The sequence below is a fragment of the Manis pentadactyla genome, chromosome 6 (assembly GCF_030020395.1).
Source record: "Manis pentadactyla isolate mManPen7 chromosome 6, mManPen7.hap1, whole genome shotgun sequence".
NCBI lineage: Eukaryota > Metazoa > Chordata > Mammalia > Pholidota > Manidae > Manis > Manis pentadactyla.
In genome coordinates, this window is record NC_080024.1 from 154340590 (window position 1) to 154366474 (window position 25885).

The 25885-nt window shown below is 52.6% G+C and overlaps 3 protein-coding genes across 4 annotated transcripts in view; 2 read left to right on the forward strand and 1 right to left on the reverse strand.

Annotated features, from left to right (window-relative positions):
- The window catches only part of DIPK1C (divergent protein kinase domain 1C), a 65196-nt gene extending 64202 nt beyond the window's left edge, over nt 1-994 (reverse strand). The window contains exon 1 of the mRNA XM_057504343.1: nt 361-994. Coding sequence (XP_057360326.1) covers nt 361-994 — 634 coding nt within the window. The remainder of the gene's footprint in view (nt 1-360) is intronic.
- On the forward strand, nt 536-18526 carry CNDP2 (carnosine dipeptidase 2). Of its 2 annotated transcripts, none has more exons than XM_036884106.2 (12): nt 536-668; nt 3182-3272; nt 4409-4552; nt 7424-7586; nt 10015-10103; nt 11528-11728; nt 12855-12939; nt 13770-13930; nt 15588-15752; nt 16574-16715; nt 16981-17128; nt 17900-18526. In XM_036884106.2, exons 2-12 carry the CDS (start codon nt 3213-3215, stop codon nt 17967-17969), a joined length of 1428 nt encoding a protein of 475 aa, XP_036740001.1. In that variant the 5' UTR covers nt 536-668; nt 3182-3212; the 3' UTR covers nt 17970-18526. The 2 variants fall into 2 exon arrangements, with proteins under 2 accessions (XP_036740001.1, XP_036740002.1); XM_036884107.2 differs by lacking the exon at nt 536-668 and adding an exon at nt 1424-1508.
- A 2751-nt stretch (nt 18527-21277) lies between these two features.
- Nucleotides 21278-25885, forward strand: part of CNDP1 (carnosine dipeptidase 1) — a 30542-nt gene continuing 25934 nt past the window's right edge. The window contains exon 1 of the mRNA XM_036884104.2: nt 21278-21400. Coding sequence (XP_036739999.2) covers nt 21377-21400 — 24 coding nt within the window. The 5' untranslated portion in view covers nt 21278-21376. The remainder of the gene's footprint in view (nt 21401-25885) is intronic.

Consider the following 25885-nt stretch of genomic DNA (forward strand, 5'->3'; position numbering starts at 1 on the left):
AGACTTAAATGTTTAGTCAATAAAATAATATAAATTATTAAAACGTCGCAATTTGATAAAATTCTCGGAGGCATATTGATGTAAATAGAATTTGGAAGGGAAAACAAATCTTGTAAATTTGCGGGGAGGTGATTTTATTTTAAAATATTTACAGTGTGGAAAATTACATCCTTTGCAACAATAAAACATGTATTTTAAAAAAACGTAATAGGGACAGGGACTCCGGGGGGGGGCCTTACATTTAAGATTGATGCAAACAGCCGCTTACCCTAAACCCTTACCCTAAACCCCAAGGCCTGCGGTTCAGAAGGTGTAGTATGGGGTCCCCCTCCTCGGACCCACAGCCTTCTAGGATCCCACCATGGAAGCACCAGGCCTGGGCCACGCGGGACCGAGCGTGAAGCACGGGTGAGGGCAGCGCCCGCCGCCGCCGCCGCCGCCGCCGCAGCCCCAATACCCCCGCCTCCACGGAGTCTCGGGCCCTGGGGCGCTGGGGCGCGCGCCCCGCCCCTAACCTCTCAGCCCCACCCCGCCCGCGCCGTGGGGGCGGGGCCGCGCCGGGCGTCGCAGCTCTCCGGTCCCGGACGGGGACGCGCGGGCGGGGCGGGCCCGCGCCGGGGGCGTGGCCAGGGCACGTGGTGCGGAACAGACGCGGAGGCTGCGGGCGGGTAAGCGGTCTCTCCCCGGCGGGGAAGGGCCGGCCGCGGAGGGAAGTCCCAGGGGTAGGGGGCGGTGCTTGCGTCCCCCTCGGCGACCGGGCGCTGCCCCGAGGCTGGGGGCGTCGGGCTCGAGAACCAGCCAGGCGGGAGCAGCGCAGGCCGGGCCGGCCAAAGACGAGGCCTCCGGGGGCCCCGCGCGAGAGCCCAGCCCCAGGGGGTCGCGCGCCGCCTGGTCCCCGTGGCCGGCGAGGGCGGGAAATAAGGGTGACCCGGTTGGAAGAGGCGCCCAGGGCTGTGCGGGAGGCGGGGAGCATGCGGAGGGCGCGGCCAGGCATCCTCCCAGGCGAGGCCCGCGGAAAGCCCGGGCCTGGGGCGGGGTCTTGGGCTGGTGTCCTTACCCGGGCGGGGTCAGAGGTCGCTAGCACCCGCCCGCACGGGAGGCGGCGGTGACCTTGACCCCGGGTCGGCCTGCGCGGACTTGGGCGAGACTGCGACCCGGCCTGCCCTGCTCCCGGAGGTCCTGGCGAGAGACGCGTTTCAGAGCTGTGTGTCTGGGATAAAGCTCTAAACAGGGCAAGCTGGGGATTCTCTTCCCTGCTTTAGTGGGTTTTGCAGATTTTAGCGAAGATACGGGTTTGTTTGTTTATTGATACAATCCTTGAGTTAATGAGGGGCAAGGATGGGGACGCTGGGAACTAGAAGAATGAGTTGCAGGTATTGCCGATGGCTCCAGGTGCCACCAGTGTAATTTTTCCTTCCCTTCTCACTAGTTTTATGATTTAAGTTACATTTCTCCCCAAGAACCTTCGATTTCAAGAGGGTAGTGAGGCTGGCGTTTATTTTGAAAGGGTAAGATTTGTTTCTGTTCACTCCAACAGTGCTTTTACCTTGATAAATGGGGTTCGCCAGGGCATTTAGAACTGTCCCGTTTAATGGCTCGGGTAGCGGGAGGGGTGGTTGCTGGAATGATCCACAGCTGAAGGGGAGAAGGGACCTGGCCTGGCTTGGTGTCCCCTCAGCCTCTGCCTGGTTAGTTGTGCAGAGAGGCAGTGGCTGTTTATTCCTGTCACTGGGCAGTGGAGAGCTGAAGAGTCTGGGCTCTGCAGGGGGCAACCCAGTTATCTTTGAGTGATTTCAGCTGGAAGACCATCGGGTAGTTTATCTGCAGAGGAAAATATATTTAAAAGACTAGCGCCACAGTGAGCTTGGGATTTGTGGTATCTCGTAACCAGGAACTCAAGGGGAAAGGGCCCAATGTAGCACATTGTTCTAGAAGCATCCCTTTTTATGTTTTTGGTGATGGAATAGATGAAAATTGGTCTCCTTAATGCTCATGAGATGCCTCTGCAGCATTCATGGACCAGCTTCCTGGGCTTTCAGATGAGAGCCTCAGCTGAAACTGTCTGAGTTTGATAAGCATTTTATGCTCTGTTCAGGGTGTTTGAAGAGGAGAAAGGAGGCACTGAGAACTAAGTGGTTTGATCCCGTTCTTACAGAAACCACTGCCCAGGCCCAGTCACTTCCTCAGTCTGTTTAACAGCTGCTGCCTTTTATGTCCAAGTGGATTCCGTCTCCTCTGTTTAGAAGTCACTTTTGGGTCCCCTACCAAGGGACACTCCAACCGCAGTGTCAGTACGACACACAGGCCTTCATCTGGTGTCCCACTTGAGAACCATCTAGATGTGGTAGGACCTTGTCCCGCTGCAGCTCCACGTCTGAAATACTTTTGAAATGGCCTCGCTGTTTGATTGAATTTGAAGTGTCAGTTGAAGGAAGAGGAGAGAATCAGTTTTCAGAGTCCCAGTACCAGAATCATTTTTGTTTTATATTCATTCCACTTTTTAAAGATGTTCAGTCACATGATTTCTTTTCCCCGTATTTATAAAATGGAGCAGAATGTGTTGGGTCTCACGTGGGAAACTGGAAGTTAGAAAATGCACTTTGGAGGGAAGCTGTGGGTTCATGGAAGTTCATCTCAATCAGGCCTTGGGGAGGTTTTGCATGTTGCCTTTGGCTCTTTTTGGACTCGGATTATCAACTTTTGAACAGAATCTGTTTCTCCTTGTGCTTTGTTTGCGGTGTTGTGGGTTTGTGGCCTTAAGAGACAGGATGTGACATTTTGCTGGGATCTTGGGAGGGATTGTTTACTCTGTGGTAATAGTAAGTGGAAAGTTCTTTGTGATTTAAGAGAATAAAAATAAATCTAAAAAACTGTTTTAAATGCTGGTAAGTCATTGTTACTGGGAAGTACCTTCATTTAATTTTCTTCAGATTGTCTTCAACTCAGGCCCTTCCTTCAGTTTCACACAATTTTGTGTACATTTTCCTTCTGAGAAAAGACTGGGAGTTCAAGCTGAGCCTCACTGCTTCTCAAGGCTGTTTCTCTGCACTATGGCCACTTCCTGGAAAACTCGTGACAGCCTTCAGGGCGGAGTAACACTTTATGATCCTGAACAAGTGCCTTCCGGTCCCTTCAGTCAGCCCCTGTCGAGTCAGGACTGACAGGTTGTTCTCCCTTCCAGGAACGTCTGAGGTCTGCAGTCTGGCTGGAAGATGTCGGCCCTCACTACCCTGTTTAAGTACATTGATGAAAATCAGGATCGCTACATTAAGGTGAGGGACTACTTATTCTAGTAAGCATTAAAATTTGGTTTAATCATATGGGCTCAGAGGAACTTTCAAGAAACTAGTGTGAGTTGTGCCAGTTCAGTCATACTAAAAATATTGTCTAGTCAGAGAAAGACAAAAGCTGCAGGGTCTCACTTATATGTGGCCTCTAAAAACGTTGAACTTACAGAAGCAGAGAGTAGGATGGTGGTCGCCAGGGGCCGAGGGTTGGGGGAATTAGGGAGCTGTTGGCCAAAGGGTGTAACTTCCATTTCTAAGAGGAATAGGTTCTGGGGAATTTAATGTACAGCTTGGTGACTAGTTATTAATATCGTGTAGTACTTGAAAATTGGCAAGAGAGTACGTCTTAAGTATTCTTACCCCCTAAAGCTGGTAATGAGTGTGTGTGTGTGTGTGTGTGTGTGTGTAGTCTAGAGATCTTTTCCTCTGTCTCTTCATTATAGTATATAAGTTAGACTTTTGGCTTTGACAGAAAGTCGTAATGTATGTTTTTAGAACTAGAGCTAATCTGAGATTTTTGTTTAATCTCCACCTACAGTTTCTTATAGATACAGATTAAAGAACTATTTTGCATTTAGCACGTTTTAAATGATTTGGTAATGTTACATATTAATCTGTTTTTTGACATTAAGTTGAAGAATCATATCTTGAAGTTATTCCTGTGGGCTCATTTCAGGTGAAACCTTTAGAGTTTACATTATAAAAATTATACTTTAGAGAACTTGGCTGTTCTCAGGATGATAAGTAAACTAACTTGGTTTGTGAAAATGTTGGGTATTTTTTGTGTCTTTCAGTTGTAATTTTGTTAGATTCAGGTGTAAACTTACTGATTAAACTTTGTACAGTTCTTACCACATGCTTAATGTTTAAAAGTACACATTCTAACATTTTTGTTATGCTGTAGTTCTAGGTACAGGGCCAGTAAAAACAGTTTTTTTTAAGCTTAAATAAAAAGCAAACGTGATAGGTTTTTTCTTCTGTATCTAGTCAGTGTGTTCAAAATGAATTGGCTGTAGGTAGCAAGCCAACCTGGGATGCCAAAACATGGCACACTGAGGAATACCTTTCTTCCTGAAGGACTGCGTTCTCAGAACCCCTTTTTGCTTGTTATCCACAAACAGAAACTTGCAGAGTGGGTGGCCATCCAGAGTGTGTCTGCGTGGCCTGAGAAGAGAGGCGACGTCAGGCGGATGGTGGAAGTTGCCGCCGCGGATATCAAGCAGCTGGGCGGCTCTGTGGAACTGGTAGATATTGGAAAACAGAAGGTATGAGTCTGGGGTGTTGGCGCTGCAGAACCACAGAGAGATTCCCCCTGAGTCGCTGATAGGGCTCAGCAAGGTCTTAAACCATCTTTTATTGCAGATAACCTGCTTGATGTTAAAACAAACTAAAAGGCTTGATTTGTATTCTAAACTCTGTGGTTTCTTCAGTTGGATTGGGACAAAGGTTTTGTGACACTCAGCATTTTCTCAGGAAGGAGAGCTGTTGAGTAAGTTAATGTAATGGCCATTCATAGAAAATAGCTTGCTATTCCCCCCGAAATCAGTCTGTTTTCAAGCCAGGAGGTTATACACTCTCCATGTAGATGTACAAACAGTGTAAATAGAAGATTCCCACTCACCATACTGTGTCCCAGTTGATAGAAACACTGGTAGAAACATGCTGCATCCCAGTTGGTAGGAACATACTTTGCGTGACTTGGGTCTGGAAGAAGCTTCCTTGTGATGGTCCGTGAGCTTGGCTGCGTTTCTGTGCAGATTCTGACAGGGGAAATTTGTTTGTTTTCTTCCTAACTTAAGTGAGCACCCCTCATGATACAGCATTCAGATGATTTCAGCCTTACGTCAAGGACACGTTTCATGGCGTGTATTTGCAAAGTTTCTCATTTTTTTTATATTGCAGGCTGTGACGAGGTTGGCTTTGCCTTGGTTCTCTTGCCTGATGATAAGAATATTAAATCATAGTTCTGAGATTTTCCGAGTGGACATTCAGCTCATCTCGTCTACTCTTTTCATAAATGGGAGAACTCAGAGGCGTAGGTGGGCTGTGTCTCTACTACGAACCCAAGCCAGTCCATGGCAAAGGAAGCCAAAACCCGGGCCTCCTGAGCCCAGTCCAGTATTGTTCGAGATGTCCTCTGACCACAAATTTGATGGTTGACTTCAGATACATTACAGCTTCCCAGCGCTTCTCCCCATTCATGAGAGAAGAAGCAGGTTTCTTTGTATTATTTCCTTTTAGGAGCATACTTTCTTCCCCTCCCTTTATTCACAGGAGATTTTTAAGAAATCTGGATGGCAAGTAATTTTTATGGGCTATTCATTGTAATAGATTGCTTCTCTTTGATACTGACATTGTGCAGTTCCACAAAAGACAAGTGACTACCACTCTGTTGGAATTACATAGCATCCATTTTTAGCAAGGACTTGACAGATGTCATCACTGTTGAGAGTGCGGCAGCAAGTCTCACAGTGGGAGCCAGGAGCACGTCTGATCTCTTGCCGTTGCTTCGCTGGCAGTGGTCCATTCTTCCGGAAGCAGATGACTTGGGGCAGGGGTGGAGGTGCACTTGGATATGATTGTCTGTGCTTGCAGGAGCTGGTGCTGCCTCGGGCTCAAGGAGGAAAGATGACACTGGGGCTTCCAGGTCCTGCGAGGGGCCTCGGAGCTTGGTTCTGCAGGGGCGAGGCTCGGGGGGCAGACACGGCCTGTGGGAAGGGCTGGTTTGGGGCTACTTGCTGTAAGGCCTATGCACACATCAAGACGGTCCTGGCTGCTGCTAGATGGTGGGTTAGAAAGGGCGCCTGGTCATTAGGTGTGAGACTGGATGCTGAGGGCCTGACCTCTAGACAGAGGAGCTCAGGAGATGGGACGGTCATGGCTCCTGGGGCCAGAGGTGATGTGCAGGACGAAGTTAATGCACAGGGTGGAGGAGGGCCCACTGGTGCTAGGCTGGGAGTGGGATGAGTGTGATGGCCATGGGCACGAGCAGAGGGAGAGCAGAATGTGGACTCGTCAAAGACTGCTGCCCAGACAGATACTCCAGTGAGGACAGCACGTGTCTGTAAACACTCGACTTTCTCGGCAGGCTGTATTCTTTCAGTTCAAAATAGCTGGGGATGCGCAGAGAGGGGATTGCGGTTTGCAGCATGAATTTCAGCACAGACTACCGATGGGCCCAAACAGCTTCTTAGAAAAATGCCAAAGTATTTTAGAGGAGCTATATTAAGTAGAAAATTATTAGATAAAATCTTTTGTCATTTAAAAATAATTTTCCTCCTGAGGCCAGCAGCGGGCTGGCTGTGGCTGCTGCACAGGTCCTATGTGACCAGGCAGTGAGAGTAAGGGACAGTCCTTCGCCCGTGGCGGCTACGGGCCGTCCTTGTGAGAACCGCCATGCAGGGGCTGTTTGCCTGTATTGGGCACCTCGCTTCACCCTGTGCGTGGGCACCTGTGTGGTTCTTTGCGGTTACTGCATTGGCGTGTGTGTGAGTAGAGTTTCCTGGAAAGACAAATGCTCTGTCTTGCAAGAATTCCAGCAACCTGGAATGTTCCCCAGTGTCTGTGTGCACTTAGAGACGCTCGCAACACCTGGGGCTTGGGGAAGGACACTTTACCAGCTCATCACCAGCCTTGTCCTGACTTGCTTGTTCCTTGCAAGTTGCTCATTTTACCTTAATGGCAAATTGTTAGTTTAGCTTCCTGACCAAGTTTAGTTTGTGTGTTATGTTTATTAATGTGTATTTTCATACAGCGTATTTTCCAGTAACTAGACTAACCCGTATATGTGTGACAGTGCTAATGTGAGTAACCCTCACTCCTGCAGCTGAAACAAAGGGATGTGTACTTTATACCCTTCCAGTCTTTGTAATGTTTTCTTGTGTAGAAGTTTAAAAAAAAATCAGCCTTTAAAAATTTACCAAATTACATGCAGTAAGTAAATGTCATTTAGTCCATGTGCTCTGGATTATAGGAAAACAAATTCTTGTGAATTAGTGACATAGTTGAACAATATAAACTCCATGGTAGAGGATGATTAATGAGAATAAGAATGCTCAAGGTATTTTAATAATATCTGCTATAAACAAATTTTTTAAACAAAGCCTGCCCTCAGTTGCTTCCCTCTCAATTGTCAGCTCCCTGATGGCTCAGAGATACCACTGCCACCCATTTTACTCGGCAAGCTGGGCTGTGACCCACAAAAGAAAACCGTGTGTGTTTATGGACATCTGGACGTGCAGCCTGCAGCCCTAGAGGATGGCTGGGATAGCGAGCCCTTCACCTTGGTGGAGCGAGACGGTAAGGGACGATTTTCTAGAGGAAAAGTCCTGTCACATCCAGAGAAGCATTTCTACTATTTTACTTCAGGAGGTACACTGACAGTCCCTTGGTCGTTATCTTTCCAGAACAAGTTATTTTTACGTAATCTAGAATTGGGTTCTGGAAGTTTCTCCCATGTGCACCAGCCATTGAAACATCAGCAAGCTCTCCTTTGTTGTGGAAATGAAGTGTTTGTGGCCTGGGGTCTGATTTTGGCCTTCCCTTTGCCGCTGACATTTTTTCAGAAAACCTGCTCTGATTTGAGGCAGCACTCACACCTGTGCTCATACTTGACCTGCCTGTGGCTGCTTCCCGGTGTAGTTTAGCAGCCCCACCTGGTCATATTAGAAAAGCATCTGCCGCTCCCCACCCCCGCCCTGGCTGGGAGCAGTAAGAACTGCTCAGTGGCAATCACCAGTGCCTCCTAGGGGGGCACTTCGGCCCTGGCAAGGCTGATCTCTTCTCTTCCTGACCCCTTCTGTTAGGAAGGTTCCTCCTGCCTTCACTTCTGCACTTTCATGTTTCTTACCCTATGGCACTGGCCAGCTGAGGAAGCCCCTTCCTTCGTACCTTGCCCCCCGGGGCTAAGTCTGGACTTTCTGTCATTACAGCCCTTCTGGTTGGACACACTGAGTTTCTGTTCAAATCTTTCCCCTGTTCGCTGTCAGCTGTGTTCATTACTGTGTACGACGGAGAACCCTTTTTACTTAAAGCAGCATCCATGAGGGAGTCCAGTCCGATGTCACAGCTGTCACCACAGTGTGACTGCTAACCTGCCATCAACTGTAGAGCTGGGCTTCTATGCACCCTGCATCTGGATGCCCTGAGCCTCGAGCCCACGTACCTGATGGGCCGTTCCCCCGCACCGCTGTGTGGAACAGAACTCCATGCTTCCCTCCCCAGCCTGCCCTTCCTCACCCCCTCTCTATCTGTGCATGGCACTGCCAACTCCCCCACCACGTGCCCAGGAGCCCGGAGGTCGTCCTGGTCCTTACCCCTGTGCCTGCAGGCCCCCTGTCACTGTCGGCTCTTCTGCCCTGGCCACCGCGCTTACCCTGCTCAAGGCCCTCCTGTCACTTGTTGAAGTCATTGAGTCCTGCTTCCCAACTCTGCCTCGCCCGTGGTGGCCTTGTCTGCTGTGTCTCTGCTTGACACCTCTCGGGGGATTTGGTGGTACCCCTCACCTCCCCATCTCATTTTCCCTCGTGGCTCTTCCCCCGCCCATGCCGTGTGAACACCTGCTTCTGTGCCAGCTCGGTCCTCCATGCCTTCTGCAAGGCCTCCCGCAGCCCCTCGTCCATCCCACCAGACAGACAGGGAGACAGCGATGCTCGGGCATGGATGGGGCAGGGATAGCTCCTCACGCTATGGATAAGCTTCCTTGCAAACACCCGATGGCAGGCTGCATCTCCTTGCCAGGGGAGCCCCGAGGGTGGGGACATGCTGCATCTGTCTTCACCCACCTCTCTCCAGCACCATTCCACACTCCGCGGTTACCTAGTTAGTGTTCGTCAGAACAAGGATGCTTTTAGGAAAGCTTGTTAGCGTTTGTGAAAACTGGCTTTAGGCTATAAAAGGAAATTCCCAAAGAAATGATGTCTTTAAGCCTCATAATTCTTGGAACTGTGTCATGTTGAAACTGCTAAGTGTTAAAAACAGGGTAAGAATGAGGGAATCAGAGGACTGGCTAGGACAGGCGGGACAGAGAAGGCTGAGCCCTGAGCGTGCCGCGGCTGGGGGTCTGTTCTTGCTCTGCCCCGGTCTCTCTGGGCTGTGCTCTGCACGTGTGCAGAGGGCCAGGAGAGGGCCCCGGTGTCTTTGCCTAGTCGTCATTCATGGTGGCCAGACACCTACCTTTCTGGGCTTTTGGGGTTCCCAGAAGCGGGTGTACAGAAGGGAGGTACTGTAACTAATTAGACTGAGAAGCAATACCCTGTCCTTTAGTCTTGGGATAACCTAGAGAAGTAAATAATGAACGTAAGTTCTATTCTTTACTGCATGAGGTGTCAAAATTGGGGTGGGGTGAGGCTTATAGTTCCCTCTTGGTAATGGTGTACCGTGCGTCCTGCAGATGACCAGGTTTTCCACCCTGACCGCTACCAGCTGGTTCTGGAAATAGGAGCTGGGTCTGCGCAAACCCCAAACCAGCGGGACTGTGCACTGGCCAACTGCCCCAACCCTGGGGAAAGGGAGGGACTTGGAGGCATATGGTTGGCTCTCTGGTAAATTCTAACCAAAGTTTTGGATGGAGACTTGAGGCTTATTGGAATGAGAATGGGGCTTTTGAAGAGAAAGTCTTAGTGTGACTGTCTGTGGCTGTGCTAAGCTGTTACCGGGTGTTCTGGAGAGACGCTATCCTTTCTGTTCTGTAGTCGTAACTGTGTGAATTTGCTGATTGTTATTACAGGCAAATTGTATGGGAGAGGCGCAACTGATGACAAGGGGCCAGTGGCTGGCTGGATCAATGCCCTGGAAGCCTTTCAGAAAACGAATCAGGTATTTCAGCCACAGCAGAGGCCTGGGTCACCTGCTCCCCTCTTAGCAGTACAAACAAAGCAGGGCTTTCTGCTGCCGGAGCAGCCTGCAGAGCTCGCAGATCACCGGGGTGCTGGAAAGCAAGCTTCTTCAAAACTATCAGCACGGTCAGGTCAGATTTAAGATTATAGAGTTGCTTTCCAGCTTTGTTGAACATTAAAGATGTAATTGTTTCACAGTTCAGAGGTCACGCCGATGACTCAGCAGGAATCCAGCCCACAGGGAGCTGCGTTCTCAGGGCAGGCACCACCTTGGAGAGCCCGGGGCGAGGGCCCCGGTAACACACAAGCCCCCGCTTTCCTGGGCAGCTGTTATCCTCCTAAAAGTGTACTTTGTTTTTAAAATATGTTTCCTTAGCTATGAAATATCAACTCTTTGTCAAGAGCTTATAAAATAGAAAGTAAAAAAGGTGCCTAGAATCCCGGCCCTCAGAGACCTAGTATTTTGTGACTTACTGATCTGCTCAACTGTGTTTAAACTAATTGTGATCAGAGTGTATAGACAGTTTTTGTTTCTTGCTTTTTGTCTTGTATCATGATAGAATGACAACAAGAAGCATTTTTGTCAGAGCACAGGTGGTAGGTCCAAGCAGGGTCCCGGCTCCTCTGTCTGGGGACATTGTGCACAAGAGGGACTGGGCCCAAAGCCTCGGGCTGCTGGGGCCCCAGGACTGGGAAGGCCCTGCCCCCACCGGGGCCCTGTGGAGTCTGGGGGTGGCCAAGGCAGGGGTGGCCACGTGCATCTGGTCCATTGGAGAGGCGGAGGTGGGGAGGTGATGCGTGTGGTAAAGAGTGCTGCCCGGGGTGGACTTGAGTCGGCACGGGGCCTGACATTGTGTCACCTGTGCAAGTCCCCTCCTCAGGTGCAGCTTCATTTTCTCACGTGTGGAAGGCCCACCTGCCTTGCCGCACAGCATGGAGGAGGCCTGGAAACTGAAGCTCAGGAGCCAGGTGCGCGGCAGCGTCTTAGCTACTGTTAGCTCCTGGAAAAGGGACTTGAGTGTGTGCAGCTGGTGCACCCGGAAGTAGGGAAGGGCCCCTGTTCACTCTTGCGTGCCTTGGCGGAAGCCGCATCGCACAAGCAAAGTCTGGTTTTCTTTGTGTCGGGGCCTTTATTTCAGAGCAGCTGGGCTCTGGAGGCGCCGGATTGGCACTGGATGGGTGCAGAGGGCCTGGTGAATGGGCTGTGTGCTCACGCTGGTGCCCTGACAGCCCATAGCCTGGGGACAGGTCGCTGGGGTATGCACAGCCTGCCTGAGGCGTTGGCCTAGAGGAAGTCTGGGGCTTGAAATTGGTGACTTCAAAACGATGGCCTCCTCTCTGTTGTCCCTAAGAAATGACAGTGCCTGGAAGCTGAAGGCCTGCACACTTAATTATCTTTCACAGGAAGTTCCAGTCAATGTCCGATTCTGTTTGGAAGGCATGGAGGAGTCGGGCTCTGAAGGCCTAGATGAACTGATTTTTGCCCAGAAAGACACGTTCTTTAAAGATGTGGACTACGTCTGCATTTCCGACAATTACTGGCTGGGAAAGACGAAGCCATGCATCACGTACGGTCTCAGAGGCATCTGCTACTTCTTCATTGAGGTACCAGCCCCCCTGTGTGCTTAGTGGCATTCCCCAACTGGTTGTCTTCTTCTTTCCTGGCCTGTGGCAGGCTGGTACCAGGTAGTGGGCCAGGTGCTTGATGGGAAGCACAGGCCTGCCGGCGCCCCAGTTCTGACAGACAGAAGCCTTCATAATGTGCCAGGCCTGCCAGCAATCAGAAGTCAGTTCATACAGCCCCAGGCTAGGCTGGTCGTCTCTGTAGTATTGCTTTGGAATAGTGAGAAAAGATTAAATGCCAGGCCATTCACCAAGATAGACATAAAACATTTAAGATTAAAAGACCTCCTTTTAAAAGTTAAAGTGTTCGCACCTCAGCCCTTAAGCTCTTATCCCTCGGCCAAGCAATCTTGGGAGCTGCAGCCTCGCTTAGACACAGAAGCTGAGGCTGGGCGGAGCGGGAGGGGTGGCCTGCTGGACCTGGCATCACCGGCCGCTCAGCCAAGCCTTGGTCTCCACAGATAATGGTGGGGGCGCCTACCAGCCAGGGCAGCTGTGATGACTCCATTAGTCCTGTATGGAGAGTGACTTACAGACGGAAAAGTCCTAGAAATGACATCACCCCACTGGGCACGCACTCTGTGCAAGGCGCCGCCCTTGCTTTATGGCTTAGCTGGCACGGAGCATGGCAGCTGTGAGTTGAGAGCTCTTACTGTGCTGTGTGACCGGTGAGGGGCTGAGGCCGGCAGGCTCGGGCGGACTCGCCCTGGTCGTGTGGCTCGTCAGTGGTGGGGCAGGGCCGAGCCCAGGCCCTTGGGCTCTCGGCGGGCAGTTTCTCATGGCAGGTGTGGTCCTGTTAGCGGAACGGTGCAGGGTCTTTGTGAAGCTGGTAAAGGCTGGGTGCTTAAGGAGGTGCCCTGTAGCTTTCACCTGTGCCCACCATGCCCAGCTTGCCCTGCTCACCTGCGGTTGGCATGCCCAGAAGAATTTTTTGGTTGCCAAAGTTTTATACTCTAGGAAATACCTTGTTTTGCCTCTTGGTGGAGGAAATTTTGATTTGAAAATGGTCTCTCAGGTCTTGTGAATGTTCTTTGTTTAGTTGACTATTACGTGATAAGAATTAGCTCCTTCTAAGCAGCCAAATAGAGTGGCCTTTGCTTCCATCCAGGTGGAATGCAGTGACAGAGACCTCCATTCGGGTGTGTACGGTGGCTCCGTGCACGAGGCCATGACGGATCTCATTACACTGATGGGTGAGCATGGGTTTCAGTCACCACTCGGTGATGTGCGAGAAAAGTTGGAGTGGGCATACTTCCCGGCTGTCACCGTCATTTGGGGCATTTTCGTGTTCTTTGTGAGCCACTTCCGTCTTCCTAACTGTGGCCGCCTCCCTCCCCCGCTCACATTCCCTCTAAGAGATCCACATGTCTCATTTCTGCCTCTCTCCCTTGCTTCCGCTCTGTGTCGCCAAACCCTTTCTTGGTTCCAAGACCCCCCTGGGAGTCCCCGGGTGGCCCCAGGTGACCAGGCCCTGGACGCAGGCAGCCGCTCTGCCCTGGACACGGTTGTGCCCTCTCTCCCTTGGGGGCCTTGCTCTGGCCTGCTTGATGTGTGAGTGGCTGCAGCGAGGCCTGCCTGGTCCGCTCAGAGAGCGAGGACTCGCCTGGCCCGGTCCCCTTGGGCATGAGGCTGGGCGAGCTCTTGCCTCACCCTCCGTTTGCTAAGCCTGTTTCCTCACCTTGCAGGCGGCGGCTGCCGGTCAAGGAGTCAGGGTTGTTTCTGGGGCTGGGTTCCGCTCTGTGCCACCGGGCTTTCCCACCTCAGCTTGGGGCAGCTCATGTCTTGTGGAATCTGCATTAAAAAAGAAATGTTGGATAGTGTGGTGGCTTTTAGAGGAAGCCTGCTGAAGCCGGTCTGTGGGCACGGACAGCTCACCCAGCCTCCATACCTCGGCCTTGCTGCCTCGTTCCAGTAATTAAATGACTGCACAAGCAGAGGGGCGGCGGCTGTGGCAGTAGGCCCCTGGGCCCTCCGCGGTCCATGGCTGCAGTCAGCGTAGCTCGCCCTCCCTGCTCTCCTGCAGGCTCCCTGATGGACAGGAGGGGGAAGATCCTCATCCCGGGCATCAGCGAGGCCGTGGCCCCCGTGACAGAGGACGAGCTGCAGCTCTATGACAAGATCGACTTTGACCTGGAGGAGTACGCCAGGGACGTGGGGGCGGACACCCTGCTGCACAGCTGCAAGGTGCTGGCTGCCCCGGGGTCCAGGCCTCCTGCCATGCCCTGCCCTGTCCAGGGATCCCCGTGGGAAGGAGCCAGAGGTGCTGGCAAAATGTGGTACAGACACTGGAAAGCTGGTGTTACCACCAGGCTGGGAGCTGGGAAGTTTAAAAGAGTCCAGAGTTGACTTTTAACAACGTAGGACCTGAGGAGCGTGCAGGGGACTTGGTGACAGGCGGCTTTTGCCTTGTTTGCACTTCCGGGGTGATCTCCTCACCGCAGGCCCAGAGGTGGTGGAAGGTGTGTACCTGACAGCCAGGCACGGGTGGAAACCGTTTGCCCAGAGGTGTGCTTCCTTCTTAGAAAATTGTGTCAGGCCTTTTCCTTAATTAGCCTAGTCCCTGGGTTATGAGGTTCTGGTTATATTTATGTCCAGTTTAGCCAGCATTAGTTGAAATGCAGTGCAGGCCCTGATGTAAGAGAAATACAGCCTTTCTGCCCTTGAGTTTCATCTCTCTGTGTAAAAGAACATGCAGGGGCCACCCAGGCAGTCTAGAGCTCTGTGCCCGGGAGCGTGAGGCCGCTTGTCAGAGGGATGGGGGGACCTGCCGGGGACGGGAGGGGCTGGGATTCAGGCGGAAAGGGCCTGACATGCAGGCGTCTGTGGCCTCCCAGGGAGCTTGTCTGCTCTTCTGGAAGCCGACAGACAGGACTGGTTTGAGTGGAGGGTGGGCTGGGCTGGTCTCGTGGACAGACTGTAGGCAGGGCTGCAGCTGGGTTGGCGCCGGTGCAGTGAAGAGGGTCACCGCTTAGGCTCCTGCAGCAGGGAGAGCCTTGAGCTGGTGTGCAGACAAGGGCCAGGGTGCATCGGTCTCGGGGCACATCAGAGAGTTGATGGGACCAGGTGGAGTAACTGTCGCAGGCAGAGCAGAGGGGAGGAGGTGTCGCTGGCGACAGTCACTCGGGGGCCACTACTGTGGTCGGGCGGCGGAGCCTGGGGACGATAGGGCTGTGGGTGCACTTCTGTTCCCCCGCGCTGCCTGCCACCTTCATGTTGGCTTTCGTATAAGGTGTCTCCTTTGGGGCCCTGTGCGTTCCTTCCGCATATCACCGAGCTCTCCGGTTCACGAGCAGCAAGTCCACGTGCCAAGTGGCTGAGTCACTGTGAGCCCCAGGAGCCCCGTCCAGTTTCTCTGGGCCACCCAGTTGGCAGCCTGATCTCTCCTGACTTGTCCACTATTGGGCGCCCAGGGCATGATTATACCTAAAGAGACAGTAGGCTGCTTTGTGCCAGGCCCCCCGGCAGAGGGCATGACGCCGGTCCAAGGTCACAGGCCAGGGATGCTGGTGGGGGGTTGTGGCTTTCCTCCCCAGCAGGCCTCAGGGGGATCGCAGGTGCCCGTCGGTGTCTCCCTGTTCCTCTGGTTCCTGGCTCTGCTGGTCAGTTTAGTTCACCTGCACAGTCTGGCTCTGGTGAGCTGGGAGGTGCCCCTGTGAGGCTGTTAGGAGCGCACCGAGCCCCCTCTGTGGTGACCGGAGCACCTCGGGGCAGGCTCACCTGCCAGCCATGCCAGGCTCTGCGCCTCCTTCCCGGGCCCGCTCGTGACTAAGTGAATGGCCCAGTCAACATTCCTGTGTCCTTGTCGCACAGGGCCGTCCCCTGACCATGTTGTTTTCTTCAGAAAGACATCCTGATGCACAGATGGCGATACCCGTCCCTCTCCCTCCACGGGATCGAAGGCGCCTTCTCGGGGTCGGGGGCCAAAACTGTGATTCCCAGGAAAGTGGTCGGCAAGTTCTCCATCAGGCTTGTACCAAACATGACTCCTGAGGTGGTCAGCGAGCAGGCACGTGGGGCTGGGGTGGGGGTGCGGCGGCTGCTCTGCCCTGGCCGCTGTGCCGCGGCTCTGAGCACACACACCTCAGGGGCCCCACTTGGCTCTTGCCAACTCAGTAATTACTGGAAGAAGAAGGTCAGAAACTGATCAAAGATAAAGGCCTTATAAAAAGCATCGTACAGAAGTGACCTTTGTCACAGCTGAGGCGTGCAAAAACCCGACCTCTGACCTTAGCCTAAGGTTTCACTTCAAGTGCTGACTTTGGGCTGAATATGTTAGGGTGGGAGTCCGAGGACGGGGGTGAGGGGTGGAAGGGGAAATGGCGGAGGGAGCACATCCCGCAGCTGCGGGTCAGCTGGGCTCTGGGGAGCGGTCTGCTGCCCTCGCCCAGGAGGTTGCTCGGAGAGGTGGAATCAAGGCCCCCCTGTCGGGAGAGGGGTTGTCGCCAAGCACCCCCACAGTGGCACCAGGCCTGTTTCTGGTCCAGGTGTGATCATCTTTATAAAGCAAGTCAAGGCATATTTTTTAAAAACTTGATTTAAAATATGATCAAATAAGAATGTCTACATAAAGGGGGAATTGTTTGAAATTAAAGCATTACCTTCAAAGAACTGGATTTTGTTTCTTGGTAAAATCACTTTTTCTGTTCTAGTTAAGCTGATTACTGTTCAGCAGCAAAATGAGACCCCCGTAGACACTGTAGTGTAGGGTCTGCAGACCCTTTGCAGGTGTGTTGTGTGCTTGTGGGAGACCCACTTGAGACTTGAGAGCAGATCATAGCTCTGGCCCAAATGACAAGCTCACAAGCCTTGCGTCTCTTTGTGGTTCAGGTCACAACCTACCTGACTAAGAAGTTTGCTGAACTGCGCAGCCCCAACAAGTTCAAGGTGTACATGGGCCACGGCGGGAAGCCCTGGGTGTCCGACTTCAACCACCCACACTACATGGCTGGGAGAAGAGCCCTGAAGACAGGTTGGACATTGCCCTGGTGGGTGCGTGCCAGGGGGCCCAGCACGGCTGGCAGAGCTCTGTTGTATCGTGTGGGCATGTAGCTATGTGCCGAGGCCTTGCCAGGAGCCAGACGTGGGGCCGGGGCGCGCTAGCAGCCGCCTGGAGAGCAGCGGTGGTCCTCAGGCCTCGCACAGGGCCCAGATTCGGGGTGCTAAGCAATGGGTCTTGGAGGTCGCCAGCCTGGTGGCCCCAAAGCTTACCTGTCTTCTGTTCCCTTCTTCCCCAGTGTTTGGTGTTGAGCCAGACCTGACCAGGGAAGGCGGCAGTATTCCCGTGACTCTGACTTTTCAGGAGGCCACAGGCAAGAACGTCATGCTGCTGCCCGTGGGGTCAGCCGATGATGGCGCGCATTCCCAGAATGAGAAGCTCAACAGGTGGGGCGTGGGTCCTCTGCCCTGAGTCTGGGCTTGTTCTCCCATGGGCACCAGTGAGAAGCCCTCCAGGCCCTTCCTCCTCCATGCCACCTCCTGTCCTGCCGCCGAGGTTGGAGAGCGGAAGGTGGCGATTTCTGTGACCACTGCCTCTGGTGCCTTCTACCCCAGGGGTGGGAACCTCTGATGGAGGTGGGGAAGGGGCTGGGGGCAGGGTGGGTCTTCAGAACAAGGCTCCGCCTGTGCTCTGTGGTTACCTCTGTACTTCGCCTGTGACTGAAGCTTCCTAAGGTGCCTTTACACAGTCCTGGCTTATGCAGTGGGAGGAGGGTTCCCTGAGCAGTGGGATGGAAGGTGGTCACTCAGTGACCCCCAGGGAGGAGAGAGCCAGGCAGGCAGGGAGGACAGGAAACGGGCTCTCTTGGGTAAGTGGGCCAGTTGGGGAATAAGAGTCAGAGACTCTGCTTGGAGGCTAATGGGAGGGGCCAGAGACCTGGGAACTGGGAAGCGAGGTGGTGGCCTCATGCCCAAACAGAGGGAGAGGCCAGCGTCAAGGCAAGGCTCTTCCTGGAACTGCTGGGTGAAGGCCTGCCTGGTCTGTCAGACCAGGTCCGGGGCTGATCCCCGGTGGCTCAGTCAGGCTAAACCTGGAGAATCCTAAAGGCACATGGAGCTGAGGGCCAGCGAGCCAGCACGGCGGGACGCTCCCAGGAGTGCCGCGCATGAGCCCGGACCTTGGCACACCAGCCGCCATGCCGCGTTCTTCTCCGGCAGGCACAACTACGTGGAAGGAACCAAAATGCTGGCCGCGTACCTGTACGAAGTGTCTCGGTTGAAGAACTGAGAGGCGGGCTTCCCACGCGCCCCACCCGCCGCCCTCACTCTCCAGGTGGTGCAGGAAAGCAGAGCGCATCTCTCCCCCTCCCTTCGTCATCACCCGGCTGCGCAGGATGACCGAGAGCATCACTTGTCTCGTGCGTGGAGTTACGTGCGTTGCACAGTTAGAGGTTTTCAGTCCTGGGGCATTAATGGCCCCGAGTCACAGCCGAGTTCTCAGAGGCTGTCAGCACCACCCGGTCTCCGGGAAGTAGCCCCGGCCTGGGGGGCACGAGCCCCGCAGGAGGTCCTGGCTGTCCTCCCGTGGGTCTCGCGGGGCCTTGGTGCGTTCTGGTCCATCTCTCCCTCCCGGCTCAGGGCCGTGCATACTGGGGATATTTAGTCAGGCACGTCTGACGCCTTGAGGGGCCCCCTCCTGATCCGTCTGTTGTGTGCGTTCTGTCCTCCAGACATCAGCCGTCACTCATGTGTCCTGTCTTCTCTTCATTGTGATCTCAGACCTTAACCTGCCTGGCGGGACTGTTTGGTCTCAGTCTGTACCACTAAATAAAAAGTAAACACGAAGCCTCCGGAAGCGTTTTTGCCCATCTGACTTACCCCCAGAGCACGCCTGTGCACGTGGAGGGCCGTGCCTGCTGTGGCGGCTCAGGGCGGGCGGCTGGGGCCTGGGACCCACTCACCCCTCTTGTGCCAGGAACCGTCCCCATTCCCGCCCCTTTGCCTGCCAGGTCACTTAAAATCAAATCAAACTGCCTTAAACAGAATAGTTGATTGGTCCAGACGATGTAAAGACAAGTAAATTCCAATCAGAGGACCCAGGGTTTTGTTCAATATTAAGTCTGTATTTTGTCCATTTTACTGACCATTTGTGACTCAGGTCAGAACTCGGATGGGAAAGAGGTGCCATTTATTGGGCTGCCTCTCACCCACGCTTGTTAGGCCAGATGGTGATGCTGGGACTCATTCATTCTTTGGACCCCCGTGACCTCTCACTGCACCCCCTCTCCTCTGCCCCTGGCACCCCCTCTCCCATGCCCACCCTGGTGTGAACCTCCTTCCTCACTACTTGCCCTTGTGGAGGCTCATGGAGGAGACAGTCTGATGCGGTCACCGTGGGCGCTCTCGGCTCGTCCCCAGTTCAGCTGCCTGCTGGGGGGTTCTGGCACCTCAGCGGTAGCATCTAGTAGGAGACAAACTTTGCCCTGTGCCCCAGGCTATGCTGTTCGCCACCAGACGCTCGTGGAGGAGCCCTCCCTGCGTGGGGACACCCCGAACCACCCGATCTAAAGCTTGTCCTGTCCTGTGTTACTCCAAGCAGGAAGCAGGCCACTGGCAGAAACACCTGCTCCATCCCCTCAGAGAATGACAACTTTGTGGGAAGGCTGCGTCCTTGACCAGAAGAGGACGGGCTGAGGGGAGCCCTTCTGACTGGAGGCCGCAGGGTCTCCACGTGGAGGGAGAGGCGCGTGTCCCACTCTTGTTCCTTCTTGGTGGCACTGTCAGGAAAAGACGCCGGGCTCACCAGGATCCTTAGGCCGTGAGTGTCAATCAGGAAGTGGGCTTCCCACCAGGGCAGCTCAGCGAACCTCCTGCACATGGGTCCGGCTGCCCGGTGACTCCTCTTTGCAGCTCCTCTGCCCTCAGCTCATTGTCGAGGCCACAGTGTCTGCTGTAGCTCCTGATTTCAGCCTGTGGGAATGAGGTGGGCAGACCCGCGGGTTCGCTCTAAGGCCCCGTCCAGAATTAGCGATGTCTCCCGTTTGGATCTTAGTCTCAGGAAGTGGTCCCCTGGCTGCCCCTAACGCAGTACACCTGGCTAGCAGCCATCACTAAGAGGGGCAGAGCAGCTACTGGGGCAGCCAGGTTTCCCCAAATCAGAAGGCAGCCCTCAAGTCCTCATACATGAGGACACCATGAGCTTTGTCCCAAGGGAAATCAGAGAGAAAGACTGTTGAGCCTCCGGCTTCAGGGAGCACGCTGCGGGTCGGGACGTAAACCTGCTAGGCTGCACTCACGGCTCGCCGGCCTTTCCTTCGCTCTGCTTCACCTAGTGTGACAGCCTGTCCGGCTCAGTGGGGCCTGGCTAGGCTGTGGTTTCAGGGCAGCATTCAGCATCATGAACCGCCTCTCTTCTGTAGAGTCTACATCGTGGGACAATGGCCCCTAAATAGACTGATGTGTGAAGGTGTGGTTTGCAGTTTTGCTGACCTGTGTTCCCTGAAGTGTCCTTTGAGGAGAGGCTGGGCCAGTGCACGGTGACTATTAGTAGAAGTTCCTGGGAACAGCAGGTGATTGTGGCCACCCCCACCCAGAGGGCACTATGTGGCCTTTGACTCACAGGTCTGATGGAGATGGTTCTGCAGCTGACCGTGCATGTGGTCAGGGACTAAGGCCACCCAGGGATAACCCTTGGGAAATTCGGATCTCAAGCCAGGTGTGTTTTGAAAGGTCTTTAGGTGGTCTGGAGCCTCACATCCTGTTAGGGGTTGATTATATGCCCCCAAATTCATGTGTTGAAGTCCTAACTCCCAGCTCCTCAGAACATGACTGGGAAATAGGGTCTCTGCAGGTGTAACTAGTTATGATGAGGCCACACTGGAGTGGGAAGGCCTCCAGCCTTGTGACTGGTGTCCTTATGAAAGGGGACCCAGACATGCACAGGGAGATGGCCGCATGGAGATGGAGCAGAGACTGGATGATGCATTTGCTAGACGAGGAGCCGGAGATGGCCAGCAACACCCAGAAGCCGGGAGAGAGGCCTGGGACAGAGGCCTGGGATGACTCCCTCTGCCTCAGAAGGAACCAGCCCTGCTGACAGCCTTGATCTTGGACTTCGGCCTCGGAACTGGGGGAGTACAGAGTTCTTCTGTTGAAGCCACTGGCCTGAGTACTCCAGGTGGCACCCTGAGCTAGCAGACAGGCAGCCTGTGACGCTGACCTTGATCATGTGAACCATTCAGGTCCACAGGTGCAGTGCAGGGGTGCCATCACCTGCTCAAGGCAACGGTGGGCTCCCAGCAGTTCTGTCCACGTTGCTGGCCGTGGGCACACGTGCCTGCTCCCTCTCAAAGGTGACACCCTACACATTCACCCGGAACAGTGCCTGTGTTGTCACAGGCAGCCCCAAAGGCTTCAACAGCATCAGATGACTTCCGGGCCACTACCTCATCTCCCATCTGTGCACAAGAGATGCATTGTTCCTTCCTCTGCCTTCAAACTGAATGAGCATCTGTGAAGCATCTTTGTTTCCCACATGTGAATAGGTCCACTATGCCGGCCTATGTTGGGGGGAGGGGCGTAGACAAGCCATTTGCAGGGGGTTTAATGTGATTGGCTGAGGGCCTTGATGAGGCTCCTCTTCCACTTTCCTTTGAGGCCCAGAGGAATCGTTGGAGGCTGCAGAACCCTGGCCCAATGGATCCCAGACTAGGAAGAATGGTGAGTAGACCCCTAATGCTCAGAGTCTAGGGGACCAGGGCTAGACGTCGTTTGCTTGAAGAGTGTGTGCCAGGGAGCCAGGAGAGCAGAGCAGATGCCCGCCCGCGTGGTCCCTGAGATGCTCTCAGCACTCACCACCTCAGCCCGAGGGACAGGGTGTTTGCAAGTCCTTCATAGCTATGCTCTGGGTGGTGCCAATCATGGAGCATTGTTTTCGAATAGCGGACGTAGTGCCTGAATGCAGTTCAGCTGGGTGAACAGTGGGGTCAGGGTGTGCGCCCGAGGCCTCGGCAGCCTCTCAGGCGGCGTGAAGTGGGGTGTAGCTGCAGCACACTTTTCCATACTTGTTTTTTCTTCCCACAGAAAGCAATTAAAAGCAGAGCATAACTCTTAGCTCCTAAAAGCAAAAGACAAGGCACAACTTCAGGAAGATTTGGAGAATCATACACATCCAGGCACACTTTGCTGCCTTTCTCACTAAAACATGACCTCTAACCCTCCCACTCAAAACAACGTGAGCAGTCTCGGGGTGGAAGCCCAGGAGTCTGCATTTTCAAGTGTAAAATTTAATGATTTTTATATCCACAGATATGTGCTGGCTTTAGAATATTTTCATCATCATCTCCAAAAGGGACCCTGTCCCCTTAGCAATCACGTCCCCCTTCTCCTATGCCTGCCCCAGCCCCCAGCGAGCACTCATCTGCTTGTATTTCATCAAGGCCTCCCGCACAGTTAATAAGAAGCATTTATAAAGAAACATAAATGAAGGTTAATGATTAGAACGCACCCAGAGAGCCGTCAGTCAAGAGGCCGGGTGTTGGCGTCAAGCGCCCTCATACGGTGAAGTGAGGGTGGTTTTGGTGCATTCCCGGCTTGTGGCTGAAGCGCCTCTGGTGGTGGCCTGGGGTGTGTGGCGGGCAGGCCGAGTGGCCCACGCAGCAGCAGGCAGGACGGGTGTGGCTTCTTGTGATTTCTCTGAAGTTTACGGCAAGTCACTCGGCTTCAGTTCATAGGCCTTTGAGAAAAAAGCCATTTTAGTTTTATTTCTTAGTGATTCCAAATCAAAAGGATGGGAGAAAATTGGAAGCATTAGTTTGGAGAGTTGTAGCCAGGCATTGGAGAAGCCAGAAGAATTCAGGACCCAGGGCCGTTAACAGGCAGATTAAAGAAACCTCAAAGGAGCAAGTAGGGCCAGCGTCTGATAATGGCTGCACTGCAGGGTTTTACTGAAACATGATTTTCTCTCTACAGTTGCCTCCATTTCTATCATATATAATCACATAAGATTAATTTGTAAAGTAAGTCTAGTCTCATTACACTTGGCCTGATTACTTACATAAGTGTAGCAAGAACAGAGATGGTCATGTAGGCTTTTTTAAGTTGCTTTATTGGAACTTTCAATAAGGAATCTCATTAGTCATATTACATATTAGTCAGTAAGGAATCTCATTAATCATTAGACTTTGAAAGTCTAATATGTTTGACTTTCCCCTGTAGCCTAGGAAGCCAAGCCAAGGACTCACCCTTAGAGTCATCACTGGGCTTGCCTGTGATACTATAGCTTTGGCTGGTTTCCTGTCTTCTTGAGGTCCCCAGTGTATTTTGAGCTTCCTGGGTCTGCCAGAAAGTGACTTGCCTTATTTACCTGTAAAGCTGGGAATCCGGTAAGCAAGGAGCCAAGCTGATTTTTTCAGGGGGCTTTATTGGCCTGAGAAAGTCAACTTTAGTTCCTTAAAACTGTCCAGTCATATCTGATTCTATGCATATCGTTCTCAGCTATGACATTCTAGCCCAGGCCTTAGCGAAATAACCAAATGTTCTCAATTATGTCCTGTTTTAGGAGAACAGATTCTTACTTAACAAATGCAATTGCATATATATGAACTACTGTGCCATAAAAAGAAAATAAGAGTGCTCAAAAAGAGTTTACAAATAAATTCTGGAGGGTTTAGGCAGGGAAAAAAAATGTTTCAATTCTGTTTACAAAGATAGAATTTATCAGATTACTGTAAGTTATAGACAGCTTAAGAAAAAGAGAGGAAAGGATTTTCCTTAACTGTATTCAACAAAATAGAAGGAACCAGAAATATTTCAAACAAAAAAATCGCAAAAGTTACCATCATCCTCATAATTCATTCATTCCCATGTAATTAATTTTTGCTTTGCTTGAGTCCATTGGCCTTTTCTTTAGGTCTGGGGTCCTTGCTCAGTCCCGTGGCACAGTCCCCAAGTTACTCAAATGATGCCATCACACATTCTTGCCTGTAGCTGATGTAATGTTTTCAGAGAAGATTCAGAGTAAAATACCAACTGAAGGACAGAGCACTTGGTTAAACAGCACCTCAGGTCACTGTGAAACACTCAGTTATCCATCTATCCCAAGTAACAATTAAAAATTTCAAAGGCAAACACAGAAAATTGCATAGTTATAAGAAAAAAAAAACGTTAGTTCTTCTAATATGGAGAAAATACAGTATCCTTAAGTAATCGAAGAACTGATTAAGACAACATAAAGTACAGGAAGTTATTTTGACAAGGCACATAATCTTTGTTTTCCTAAGTAGATTATTCAATAGGTAAAGAAAACTCCTACAATGATCCAAGAAAACTTGCCCTTTTAAAGAGAAAGAATATTAAATTCTAGTTTTGCAAAGGCGCACGGTTGATATTAAAGCTATTTTTCTAAAAAGCATAATAAATTCATTTAATTTTAGCCAACTTGACTACACAACACAAGATATTCTCTCTCCCAACTACTTTGAACCATTAGGAGACCCCGCATCCCCACCTGTCCCTGCTGAGCCCCATAATGCCCCGTGTCCCATTTCAGTCCCTCTTGAAAGCAGTAGCAGTCCTCCCCATTCAGGAGCTCTCTGGCCAGGACAGAGGCAGCTCCCGGAGGCACGCATGGCACGGAGAGGGCTGCACACAGCTTCTGCCAGTCAGCAATGCATAAAGTTGGGAGCACTGTCCCCTGTTGGCCCCCAAAAGAATGGGACTGAGCACCTAAAGGAATGGGACCTTTTGAGAGAGCAGTGGGAGGGGTGCCCAAGTGGAGCTTCCCCGAGGTGGGATGAGAAGGGCCACCCTGCACGGTCCAGGGGCAGCTCCTGCCCCGGGCCCCCTGGGTGTGGGGCACCAACAGATTCCAGCCTTACAGTCCGCCTGGGCGCCCTCTTACCTAACTACTCACCTCGTACTGCAGGCATGGTCTCGGAAGGAGCCACCCTGCCCGCCTTGCGCCTTGGCGTGGGGCCTGCGCTCATGGTGCTGGGCCCACAGTTACCAGCAGATCCCATGTCCTGGTCTGGGGGCTGAGGACATCCAGAGTATGGACATTTGTGCCCGCCAGGTGTAGACATCAAGCACGCAGATTTCGAGGGAGCGTTTCCTTCTCTTCACGCTCGCCCTGCTCCCTGATCTGCGGAGGTTTCTGGTGCGCCCCAGTGCTGAGGCTGGGTATTGAGCTGGCGCTGGGCCGGCTGTGGAAACAGCCTTGTAGGAAGGAGGTCACTGTAGGGACCTCTCACCAGGACTCAGTGCCGTCAACTCTCCCATCCGCTTCAAATAATGCAATTTTATGGGCTCTAAAGTTTTAATCAAAGTGACTGTGGGTCTGGGGAGATTCCGGGTGGGCTGAGGGTGTCAGAGCTCATGGTCCTCCCAGCCCTTTGACCCTCCCCCAAAGCCCCTCAACAAAATGGCATGATCCTCCTCCCAAAACAGACACGAACTCAGAAACATAATAAATACCACTGCTGAACAGAAGCAAAAGCAGACTGTGGTGAGCCGAGGCCGCAGCTCTGCTGGACGCTGGGTCCACACTGGGCTGTGCACTGAAACAAGGCTCCCGCGGGGGGATCGGGGCCAAAAGCACCTGGGTGCGAGTGGCTGGAGCGGCGCCATCGCAGGGCCCTGGGGGTGACAGCCAGCACCCCACCGCTCGCTGGCAGTGCAGAGCCGCTGGCCGACGACCGGGTCCTGGGCTGGGCGTCCTGAAGTACGTCAGCGGCTGGTGAGACCAGGCGCCACGAAGGGCAGGGGGCCAACTGCCGTGGAGACGGAGGCGGCAGGACATGTTGGAAAGGGATACACTGAAGCATGTTTAAAATCTTCAAGAGGTAAATGAAGGACCCACACCCAAATAAGAGAAGCAGGCAGAAGTGAGTCAAGAGCAGATGAAACAATCAAATAGAAATCCTGAAAATGAGAAATAGTCATTGAAAAAAATAGCTCATGTAAATTCTTGACTGGTCACAGTCAGAGAGAATGAATCAACTGGAAAACCTGACAAGATAGCACCCTAAGAGCAGAACAAATAGATAAAAAGGAAAAAAGAGGAGCCCAGAGAGCTGGAGGCTGTGGGGTAGAAGGACTCCAAGTGTAGTCAGAGCTGAGAGAATAGGGGGGAGGTGAAGTACGTTAGAACAGAGAATAACAGAACTCTGCAGAATAAAAAAAGACACAGATGAGTCTCTGTGAAGA